This window comes from Asterias rubens, chromosome 21, assembly GCF_902459465.1.
Source record: "Asterias rubens chromosome 21, eAstRub1.3, whole genome shotgun sequence".
NCBI lineage: Eukaryota > Metazoa > Echinodermata > Asteroidea > Forcipulatida > Asteriidae > Asterias > Asterias rubens.
In genome coordinates, this window is record NC_047082.1 from 9,198,800 (window position 1) to 9,209,777 (window position 10,978).

The window sequence follows — 10,978 nt, forward strand, 5'->3', positions numbered from 1 at the left end:
AACAACGGCTTCGGCTTGGGGATCCGTTCTTTCGTCTGAAATCCTTCGTGCGCAAAACACGAGCAATAATTATTGTCATCGACACAATGCGGGGCCAAGCTAACCTGAGCCAAATCCAAAGACATCCAGTCGTTTCTGGGCTGAATGAGGTGTATTCAAAAGAGGGTGCCATCAGAAGAAGTTTAGTACACAGCTATCCATGCTGCCAAATGGGGGACAGAATCTCCAGCACCACCCAATAATATTATTATTATTACAAATGATGACATGGTGAGTCATGGGAATTCCCCATCAAGAGAAATGCAATATCATGCCGCGCTGTGCATCACAGCTTCACTTTTATCTTTACGGTGATCATATCAGTAAACAGACCCTGGAGGCGCTTCAGAAAATCTCATTAATCTGGAGAAAAATTTGCAAAAGGTACGTATCAAACATTTCTTTTGTATACGCCGCCTCAACTGTTGTTGTTTTGCTGCAAATCGGATTTGTGAAAACTGTGTAAAAAAAATCTTGTTCACGCGTTTCTCAAAAGTATCATTACAATTTTGGTATTTCATACAATTGAATTGAAGTAACATCACTGTTGTTTTGCTAACAAAACGGTTGCTGGCATTGTAAGCACTTTACTCCACACATAAACTGACACCTGGTAGAAGTTTTAGATCGATCGGCCTCTCTGGGTCACGAGAGAATAATTATTGAGAAAAAAAAAAAACGAATGTTATGGGAAAAAAAGGGAAAAGAAGACAAACGCTCACTGAGCGCAACTCCAAACGGGAAATTTGTTTTATTTGTTCCCCATCAAATTACACGACATTTCAGAAATAAAAATTTCAATAATGGATGTTATCTACTATCATCATCATTAGACCGTGTAAGCTTATGTGAATCTGTGAACACAGAAGAGTCTTACCAGTTTTGTAATGTTCCTTCAAGGGCAGTGGACACTTGGTATTCATTTACTCAATATTATTATTAGCATACAACTTTACTTGGTAACGAGTTATGGGGAGAGGTTGATGGTATAAAACGTTGTGAGAAACGGCTCCCTCTGAAGTGACGTAGTTTTCGAGAAATAAGTAATTTTCCACGAATTTGCTTTCGAGACCTCATATATTATTTATAATTATTTTGAGGTCTCGAAATCAAGCATCTGAAAGGTGTTTTTTTCTTTCATTATTATCTCGCAACTTCGATGACCGATTGAGCTAAAATGTTCACAGGTTTGTTATTTTATGCATTATGTTGAGATACACAAAGTGAGAAGACTGGTTTTTGACAGTTACCAATAGTGTCCACTGTCTTTAAGATGATGTCCGGTAATGTCAGGATGGCGTGTAAGCATGACAAGTATAAAACTATTAGTTTATGTCTATAAGCATAACGCTTAAAAGTACCTTAAAACTTCCAGTTTAAGCAGGTAGAGAACACAGATGGCGGGAATGTAGTTTTACTTATTCAATTCAATTCAATTCAAAAATGGTTTATTAAAACATGTCTCGCAGTTAAAAACTGTATCGCACATGTCAACATTATAATATTTGTTTAAAATAAATTACATCAAGTAGAAGTCAATCCACTATGTTAATCCACTCGAAAATTTCAACCAAGGGTTTTCCCCGTAGCACGAAAATGTATGACAAACTCATTGTAATTTTGTTTGTTGTTGGCAAACCATCACATTGCAAGGTTACTGCAGTTGAAATATTACACAATCATGGGTGCATTGTCGTTGAATACAATCAAGAGGTGCAATCTAGAACATTCCTTTTCACGAGACGAATTAAAGGCACTGGACACTATTGGTTATTCTCAACATAACGTTGTAGCATGAACAACTTACTTGGTAACGTGCAACGGAGAGCTGTTGATATACTTATATAAAGTATGTTTGTGATATGAGAAACGGCTCCCTCTTACTAAATTGTCCAGATCATGTACAATACCCGATAAACACACTGGACACTGTTGGTAATAATTGTCAAAGACCAGTCTTCTCAGTTGGTGTATCTCAACATAATATCACAAACCTGTGAAAATTTGAGCTCAAATTGGACGTCAATGAAAGAAAATATTGTGTGCTTTCAGATGCTTGATTTCGAGACCTCAAAATCTAATTATGAGGTATCTAAATCAAATTAATGGAAAATCCCCCCTTTGTTACTCGAAAAATACGTCACTTCAGAGGGAGCCATTTCTCACAATGTTTTATAATATCAACCTCTTTACTCGTTACCAAGTAAGGTTTTATGCTAATAATTATTTTGAGTAATATTACCATTAGTGTCCACTGCCTTTAAAAGAAGCCAGAGAAATCACTTCCTTTTGCAATGTGCAACTTACATTTAACATTGGTTTTGATTTTGATAATATTTATACAATGATGTGTAGGGACATGTTGTACAAACATGTACTTTCCTTTGTGGGTTTACACAATCGATGAGGACAATAATTTAACGATGTTTGGAGTTGTATTTTATTTATCTACAGTCTGGATACGGGATACTGACTGGAGTGCAAAAACAGAACTAGCATCTTGTCGGTTGGTATCGGGCCTACTTCTCTCGCGCTGACTATGGCGGCTTACGGCGCAACTTTCAATTTGGTGTAAGTTTTGTTCACTCGACTGAAATAGTGTGTCGAGTTAGATATTACTTGGACAAACATGATGTTAAACGGCAGAACTACTGTTAGGCATATCGTACATGCATCCATATCCCTCACTGTCTTGAGTTGATTTACTCAGTTTGTTTTTGTGAGTTGCCTTTCTTCTTTGCGTCCTATAATGCGAAACTGTTTTTCTGAGTAGCATGAAACGACTGAAATTAAACTATACAAAAATCTACTTTTGCTGTGCACGTTTTGAGTCAGGGATTACATGGAAATACTTAAAAGCAAACCTGTCCGGAGTTAAAAACATTCATTAACATTTTTATCAAAGTTCAAATTTGTAATTTGCATGTTTTTATCGGCACTTTAAAAACAATATTAATATGTAATTTTTGATTTGGGAGTTGGAAGAATGAAAGTTCAGACCATAAATGTTTTGTTTGATTGTACTTTCAGTTACGAGGTGGTGGAGGAAGAGGGGCAAATAGAGCCAGCCCTAAAGAAACTCCGTGAGCCGGGTGAAGGGCTCCCTCTCTTGGCCGTCGACTTAGAGGGGGAAAAACTCAGCCGGGCAGGGGAGCTCGTTATCCTGTCTGCTGCAACAGAGAAGCACACTTTCTTGTTTAACATCAAGAAGTTGGGATCCGGGGTGTTCGACAAAGGCCTTAGGGATCTTCTTCAGGATCCAGATCGTCAGAAGTTGATGTTTGACTGCCGCCAGGACTCAGACTGTCTCTGGCATCAGTACAGCGTCAAACTGACCAACGTACTGGACTTGCAATTGATGGAGGTAAATGTTTGTGCTTATAAGGATAATGCATGCTGACACTTGTGAAAGGGTTTGAATGGTTTTCACTTTTCTTTCTACCACCAGGCATGTTTGGTGTCTTGAAGTCTGGAATTACTTCACGTGGTTTTTTATTTGTAGAGTTTATTTCTTGACCAGAATAAACTATCTATTGACAGGTCGTTCATCGGGGTGATCACATGAAACAGAACGCCGTTGTAGCATCGCTGGCTTACTCGTCATCCGGGTACCTCCCAAGGGTCAACGGCTTCAAGAAATGTCTCCAGAAGTACAACGTCAAAGACCATGGCATCCTTCAAGCCAAGGAGCGTGGTAGCCAGGTGATGAAACGTGAAGGGGTCTGGCTTGAGCAACCTCTGCAGAAGGCTCTTCTAGAATACTCTGCAGCCGACGTCATGGGGTTTTACAAACTGTACGAGAAGCTGAAAAGCGTCGTGCGTCTGAACAACCACGCTTTAGTAGAGGCATCGAAGAACTACCTTGAGTTCTTCCGCTCTCGTGCTGTCCGCACCAACGATACGTTCGAGAGGAACGGGTTCGTACCTTGGCGTATTTTTCCAACCACACCGGGCACCGGGCCGATCACCACGTGCCAGAAATGCAGACAGGGTTTCCCGCGTTCTGATTTCAGGCAGAGAGGACAACAAATTTGTCCTGTCTGCGTCAAAGTCACGACGGAAGTCAACAAGGGGTGGTATTAAAAAAGAGCTGCGATCAACGGAAAAGTCTCAACAACGACAGGGAAAAATATAAACAGTTTTTCAAAACAAAGGTACCGTTGTTCAACCTATACATAAGCAAATTTTAGTTTGCTTGTTCAAACTGGGCAACTAGCTTTATATTATTATTAAGTATAACATAGGAAGTGTTATATTTTGTCATGTCATAAATTGAAACCAAGGCCCAATTTCACAGAGCTGCTTAAGCACAATAAAGACGATATTAAGCGCAACAAAATAACTGCTTACCACTACTAGAATATGGTTACCATGTCACATGTACAACCTGTGGCTTGTATCCTGCTCATAATATCTGCTAATCAGAAATTTGTTAAGAAATGTTTTGTGCTTAAGCAGCTCTATCAAATTGGACCCAGGGTTGGTTCAAATCTAAATTTCGACGAAACAAGCTTTTCGTGCTTTGTTTGCATGGGTGCGTTACGGACCAGGGTCAAGTCACACAAGTAATCTTGAGAAAAAAACAAGATCAAAACGCGACTATGAGCATTTTTTTTGTGTGTTAAACAGCATAAAGATCAAAGGTTTTATGATGCTCAGACGTTAATTAATTTCAACACATTGACGAACAAATTTACAATCATGTATACAATTTTATTCCTCACTATTTGTTTAAATTAATACGTTAGTTTTGTGAAACTGAAAGTAGGATACGGAATTTATTTGGAGATGTTTACACTTTCAAGAATTAAATACCCATGCGGGTAATAAGTACTCAAATAATGACCCTTAAACGAACACGTTGCCTTGGATCGGTCGAGTTGGTCTTTGAAAAGCGTTTGTAACCGTTTGTTATAAATTGCATATGATTAGAAAGAGGTTTTAAAAGTAGAATACAATGATCCACACAAATTTGCCTCGAAATTGCAATTTTATATAGTGGTTTAGCAGGGTTTCTAGATCTGGTCAGTCATTAATTTACACTTATTTGGGTTTCAAGACATACAGTTTAGAATACACCAAGTGTTTATGTGCTGCAGGTCATCCTGGAGTGCCACTTCATCATCTTGATTTTTAATGACTCTATACAAGACAGTGTCATCTGCATACTGACGGAGATTAGATTGAATGCAAAATGGTAAATCAAAAGCAAAGATATTGAAAAGAATAGGTGCTAGAACAGCACCCTGTGGCACGCCAGAATGAACTGCAGCCCAGTCAGATGATAAACCCATAAACTGAACCCGCTGTAATCTGTTTGAAAGATAAGACTTAAACCAGTGCAACATTGAGCCACAAGTACCATCTTTATGTAATTTGTTCAAAAGAACTGTGTGACTCACGCGATCAAAAGCTTTTGACCAATCAAGAAATATAGCATCAATGCGGGGCGGTTTTGAAACATCAAGAGCAGTGGCCCAGCTATGATAAAGAGTTGTCAATTGAGTAACGCAAGATCTTTTAGGCAAGAAAGCTTCAAAATACTTGATTTAAAGATAATAATAAATGTTCCATGATAATGTTGTATGTATTGGGTGAATATAGAAGGACAATAATAAAGAAGTAATTACCTGAAATGTAGAGGAATAAAACGAGACATGTTTACTGGTTGAGTCCTCTGTATCGAACGCGTCGGTGAGGGCGTATCGACTTGGTTGGCAAATTAGCATAGCAAGTGGATAAGTTACAATTGCGGTCAGTGAATGGATGTCAGGAATGGAACTATTCAGAGTAATTGAGTTACTTCCTTTTAGTTTTGATGTGGGTTTTTGTTTTTAATCAAGGGTTTTTGTTTTGAGAATACGGGAATTGAAAGAACATTAAAATATGAAAATAATTTTGAGTGCAAATCAATACAGCGACGAAGACCAGATGTTCCGCCGATGACAGATTATTATCACATCGTGTTTCATCACAGGATGGTGCTGTTGGAGCCTGGATGTGTCCAAGTTCGTGTTTAACCAAGCATTATGTAAATTATCAATAATAATTGACTAACAGATTTAGAAAAAGTCCTTTAAACGGACAATTATTAATGAATTGGCGCCATTTTGTTCCATTTGAAGGAATAACTTTATGGTTTCTGAACTTACATGTAGGTAATGAGCGTAGTTAGTGTTCGTCTGTTAGGCTACAGGGACCAGACTAAAAAATGTCGGCCTCTATTTTTTGTATTAATTGGTTTGCCGGTGGTTGTATAGTTTACTTTGCAATTTTTTTTTTTTTTTTTTCTACATTCATATCTTATTGACGGGACAGCTTATTCACTCTTATATTTCATATTAAATAATTTTAGGGATGATTTTCCAAAAAATACCCATAGACCCTCCCAACAAACAAACAAAGTATATTATGTGTTTTTTTATACTCTTTAAAACATGATATGAATTAGTTTACGTCTAAAGAAAATATGGTAATAGTGTATAGCACCTTTAAAATGTTACGTGCTCAATAAAGATTCTGGAAATCCCTGAAAACTATGTTGCGCATCACTGCCTGAGAACAGTTGATGTTGAACTTCGCACGCTTTGTTCACATAGTCGGTTTTCCCCGACATGTCGCGACGTACGCAACGCCCGTAGGACTTTCCGATAATGTGCCAGCAGGAATTAAAGTATAAAATACCATTCACGAATTTGGTCGAGCAATTTCTTCCGAGGACAGGAAAGCAAAGGTAGGTACTGAGTTACTTTACTTACTAACTTATTATGTTAAAGTCTTTCCACCTTGCAAACCTTTCAAGTCTTCTTAATGTTTGTTAAAGATGACTGAAAAGTCTCCGGCCTAAACTGGTATCGGTATCGTGACTTTAAGAACTCGATGATTAGGTGATTTGGGTATAATAATGGGTGTACACTTCTGCGCAATGTACACTCACTCCAGTTAGTGCACATCAACCCACTAGTCGGTTTATGTCATTCATACGAACGACTCTAATGTTGGACAGAACAAAACAAAAGGTTTGAGAATAAATCAACAAATTCTTTGTAATCTGAAGAAAAGAAAATGATGTCAGTAAGCCATTAATTTTGAAGACTTTTGCTCAGTTGTGTTTGATCTTTTGTGTTTGAGACTTTGGAAATAGCTAGAACTGCCTTGCAGAGCTGTGTCGAAATGTGATTGGTGAGAAAATGTTTAATAATAGTTTATTAGTGCAACTGTTGCATATTATACGAACATCCGAAGATAAATCGATAATCTACCAATTTGTTGTATTCCAATAAGCTGAATAAATATCGGATTAATCGATAGCTTGTATTTTTTAATAAGTAAAATACATGAGATTTATCAAAAATCTATCAGATTTGATTTCCAAAAAAGTTGAAAAATTCAGATAAATCGATAATCTATCAAAAATTGGTTTTCTAATAAGTTAATCAATAAAATTAATCGACAATCTATATAATAACTGGTGGTTGATTCCGTAGTTTATATCTATGGATCTCACTGCGTTGAATAGAGTGAGAGACGAGATCGTGGAGATCGATGGAGAACACACAGAGAAAGAGTCTGATTTGTCAGAGGGAAAATTGCCCGAAGGTATCGCGGAGGCAGATAGGGGTGAGAAGAGAAAATGTGGAGGTGCAGAGGCTGGACTAAGTGGTGAGTTTTTTTTTTTTTTTCTTTTAGTAAAGCAAGATGGCCGCGCTCCATCGCAAACAAATTACAAACATTTTGTTAATTGGTGTTTGCAGCTTTGCATGGTGTAGAGAATAAGAGTAACTATAAATATAAATATGATTACACGTAGTAAACTTGCGGGCACAACCATGTGTAAAATCTCTTTTGAGGGAGTGTTGGCTCTGAAAGAACATTTTGGTATTGATATGACGAGTGGAATTTTGCGGCTGTGATCTGCAATAAGTTATTATAATGGTCGGGCTTATCTTGAAGGTCATCGATTGCAGTTTAAAATCTATTAAGCGCTTCAAATCATAATTTTCCAGGTGAAGAGTTGGACGGCAAAAAAGACGAAAGTTCCGCTACGAAGAAACTCAAAATTGCCTCAATATCAGAAGGATTAAGGTAGGGGCCGGAATTATTTGAAGATTAAACCGTTGAGAAGCGACGAATAAATTATTTATAAAAATAATATGAAAATACAGTTATGACAATATTTCGCATAAAGAATACATGCATACTGGCAGCCAATTCCATGAAGTTTCGCAACCATTTCGTCAGCCCATCACTAACTGTACAACATTTTAATGATTGCGTAAGTTGTGCGCTAATTACACAACAAACTTTGCGCAAGTGGAATTATACGAAGAAGGTAACGTTTCATAAAAAAAATGGCTCCCGGCCTCTTATTTCCAGTTAAAAAAAATTGTTTCCCCTTATCATTGAGCATCTTTTAGTTCCATCGTTTGTTCAGTTGTTGAACTGAATAGCCAGTGCCGGGTGAGAGAGAGAGTCATTTGAGGCAAACTCTACATGATGGGCTGAGCATTCTCTCCAAATGTAAATGTAATGAGTGAAAAACACCCCTCTTTCCATTTCGAGTTGTCCCTCATCATATGGCTCTTTGAAAAGAGTGGGGGTTATTTCACTCTTTTAGAGGGGTTTCACTCCGGGACAGAGTGAAAAATCACTCAAAAAGATGCAAACTTCAATCTAAAATAGTGGAAGACCACTCGAAAAAGAGTTGTCCCTCATATGGCTCTTCAAAGAGTGCCTTTTCACTCTTTTGCATTTCGAGAGTTCATTTGTCCATCACGTTAAAGAACAAAATGATAATGTTTGAATTTGGAACTGGACAGATGGAGTTTCAGTTCTCAGTGTTTTGTTTGATTGTACTTTTAGCTACGAAGTCGTGGATTAAGAAGAGCAAATAATGTTTTGTTTGATTGTACTTTCAGTTACGAGGTGGTGGAGGAAGAGGGGCAAATAGAGCCAGCCCTAAAGAAACTCCGTGAGCCGGGTGAAGGGCTCCCTCTCTTTGCCGTCGACTTAGAGGGGGAAAAACTCAGCCGGGCAGGGGAGCTCGTTATCCTGTCTGCTGCAACAGAGAAGCACACTTTCTTGTTCAACATCAAGAAGTTGGGACCCGGGGTGTTCGACAAAGGCCTTAGGGATCTTCTTCAGGATCCAGACCGTCAGAAGTTGATGTTTGACTGCCGCCAGGACTCAGACTGTCTCTGGCATCAGTACAGCGTCAAACTGACCAACGTACTGGACTTGCAAGTGATGGAGGTAAATGTTTATCCTTTATAAAGGAGAATGCATGCTGACACTGGTGAAAGGTTTTGAACGGTTTTCACTTTTCTTTCTACCACCAGGGCATGTTTGGTGTCTTGAAGTCTGGAATTACTTCACGTAGTTTTTTATTTGTAGAGTTTATTTCTTGACCAGAATTAACTATATCTATTGACAGGTCGTTCATCGGGGTGATCACATGAAACAGAACGCCGTTGTAGCAATGCTGGCTTACTCGTCATCCGGGTACCTCCCAAGGGTCAACGGCTTCAAGAAATGTCTCCAGAAGTACAACGTCCAAGACCAAGGCATCCTTCAAGCCAAGGAGCGTGGTAGCCAGGTGATGAAACGTGAAGGGGTCTGGCTTGAGCAACCTCTGCAGAAGGCTCTTCTAGAATACTCTGCAGCCGACGTCATGGGGTTTTACAAACTGTACGAGAAGCTGAAAAGCGCCGTGCGTCTGAACAACCACGCCGTAGTAGAGGCATCGAAGAACTACCTCGAGTTCTTCCGCTCTCGTGCTGTCCGCACCAACGATACGTTCGAGAGGAACGGGTTCGTACCTTGGCGTATTTTTCCAACCACACCGGGCACCGGGCCGATCACCACGTGCCAGAAATGCAGACAGGGTTTCCCGAGTTCTGATTTCAATCAGAGAGGACAACACATTTGTCCTGTCTGCGTCAAAGTCACGAAGGAAGTCAACAAGGGGTGGTATTAAAAAAGAGCTGCGATCAACGGAAAAGTCTCAACAACGACAAGGAAAAATATAAACAGTTTTTCAAAACAAAGGTACCGTTGTTCAACCTATACATAAGCAAATTTTAGTTTGCTTGTTCAAACTGGTCAACTAGCTTTATATTATTATAAAGTATAACACAGGAAGTGTTATATTTTGTCATGTCATAAATTGAAACCAAGGCCCAATTTCACAGAGCTGCTTAAGCACATTAAAGACGATATTAAGCGCAACAAAATAACTGCTTACCACTACTAGAATATGGTTACCATGTCACATGTACAACCTGTGGCGTGTATCCTGCTCATAATATCTGCTAATCAGAAATTTGTTAAGAAATATTTTGTGCTTAAGCAGCTCTATCAAATTGGACCCAGGGTTGGTTCAAATCTAAATTTCGACCGAAACAAGCTGTTCGTGCTTTGTATGGGTGCATTACGGACCAGTGTCAAGTCACACAAGTAATCTTGAGAAAAAAAAAATCAAAACGCGACTGTGAGCATTATTTTTTGTGTTAAACAGCATAAAGATCAAAGGTTTAATGATGCTCAGACGTTAATTAATTTCAACACATTGACGAACAAATTTACAATCATGTATACAATTTTATTCCTCACTATTTGTTTAAATTAATACGTTAGTTTTGTGAAACTGAAAGTAGGATACGGAAATTATTTGGAGATGTTTACACTTTCAAGAATTAAATACCCATGCGGGTAATAAGTACTCAAATAATGACCCTTAAACGAACACGTTGCCTTGAATCGGTCGAGTTGGTCTTTGAAAAGCGTTTGTAACCGTTTGTTATAAAATGCATATGATTAGAAAGAGGTTTTAAAAGTAGAATACAATGATCCACACAAATTTGCCTCGAAATTGCGTGGTTTTCCTTTTACTTTGCGAACTAACACGGTCGGCCATTTATGGGAGTCAAAAATTTGACTC

The 10,978-nt window shown here is 38.5% G+C and overlaps 2 protein-coding genes across 3 annotated transcripts; both read left to right on the forward strand.

Annotated features, from left to right (window-relative positions):
• Nucleotides 1-258: 258 nt before the first annotated feature.
• On the forward strand, nucleotides 259-5,693 carry LOC117304396 (piRNA biogenesis protein EXD1-like). Of its 2 annotated transcripts, XM_033788826.1 has the most exons (4): nucleotides 259-423; nucleotides 2,494-2,610; nucleotides 3,070-3,403; nucleotides 3,580-5,693. In XM_033788826.1, the coding sequence occupies exons 2-4, from the start codon at nucleotides 2,579-2,581 to the stop codon at nucleotides 4,120-4,122; spliced, it is 909 nt and encodes a 302-aa protein (XP_033644717.1). In that variant the 5' UTR covers nucleotides 259-423; nucleotides 2,494-2,578; the 3' UTR covers nucleotides 4,123-5,693. The 2 variants fall into 2 exon arrangements, with proteins under 2 accessions (XP_033644717.1, XP_033644718.1); XM_033788827.1 differs by lacking the exon at nucleotides 259-423 and having other exon boundaries at nucleotides 2,253-2,610.
• Nucleotides 5,694-6,651: 958 nt separating this feature from the next.
• LOC117304893 (piRNA biogenesis protein EXD1-like) lies at nucleotides 6,652-10,848 on the forward strand. The gene is made up of 5 exons (XM_033789540.1): nucleotides 6,652-6,772; nucleotides 7,527-7,701; nucleotides 8,046-8,124; nucleotides 8,958-9,291; nucleotides 9,473-10,848. Exons 2-5 carry the CDS (start codon nucleotides 7,536-7,538, stop codon nucleotides 10,013-10,015), a joined length of 1,122 nt encoding a protein of 373 aa, XP_033645431.1. The 5' UTR covers nucleotides 6,652-6,772; nucleotides 7,527-7,535; the 3' UTR covers nucleotides 10,016-10,848.
• The last annotated feature ends 130 nt before the right edge of the window (nucleotides 10,849-10,978 follow it).

Bases quoted from the DNA above. Each gene is read 5' to 3' on its own strand.
- LOC117304396 (XM_033788826.1), top strand. From the start codon at position 2,579: ATGGCGGCTTACGGCGCAACTTTCAATTTGGT. The intron at 2,611-3,069 runs GTAAGTTTTGTT...TTGTACTTTCAG, and splicing joins GGCGCAACTTTCAATTTGGT to TTACGAGGTGGTGGAGGAAG. The intron at 3,404-3,579 runs GTAAATGTTTGT...ATCTATTGACAG, and splicing joins TGGACTTGCAATTGATGGAG to GTCGTTCATCGGGGTGATCA.
- LOC117304893 (XM_033789540.1), top strand. From the start codon at position 7,536: ATGGATCTCACTGCGTTGAATAGAGTGAGAGACGAGATCGTGGAGATC. The intron at 7,702-8,045 runs GTGAGTTTTTTT...ATAATTTTCCAG, and splicing joins TGCAGAGGCTGGACTAAGTG to GTGAAGAGTTGGACGGCAAA. The intron at 8,125-8,957 runs GTAGGGGCCGGA...TTGTACTTTCAG, and splicing joins TCAATATCAGAAGGATTAAG to TTACGAGGTGGTGGAGGAAG.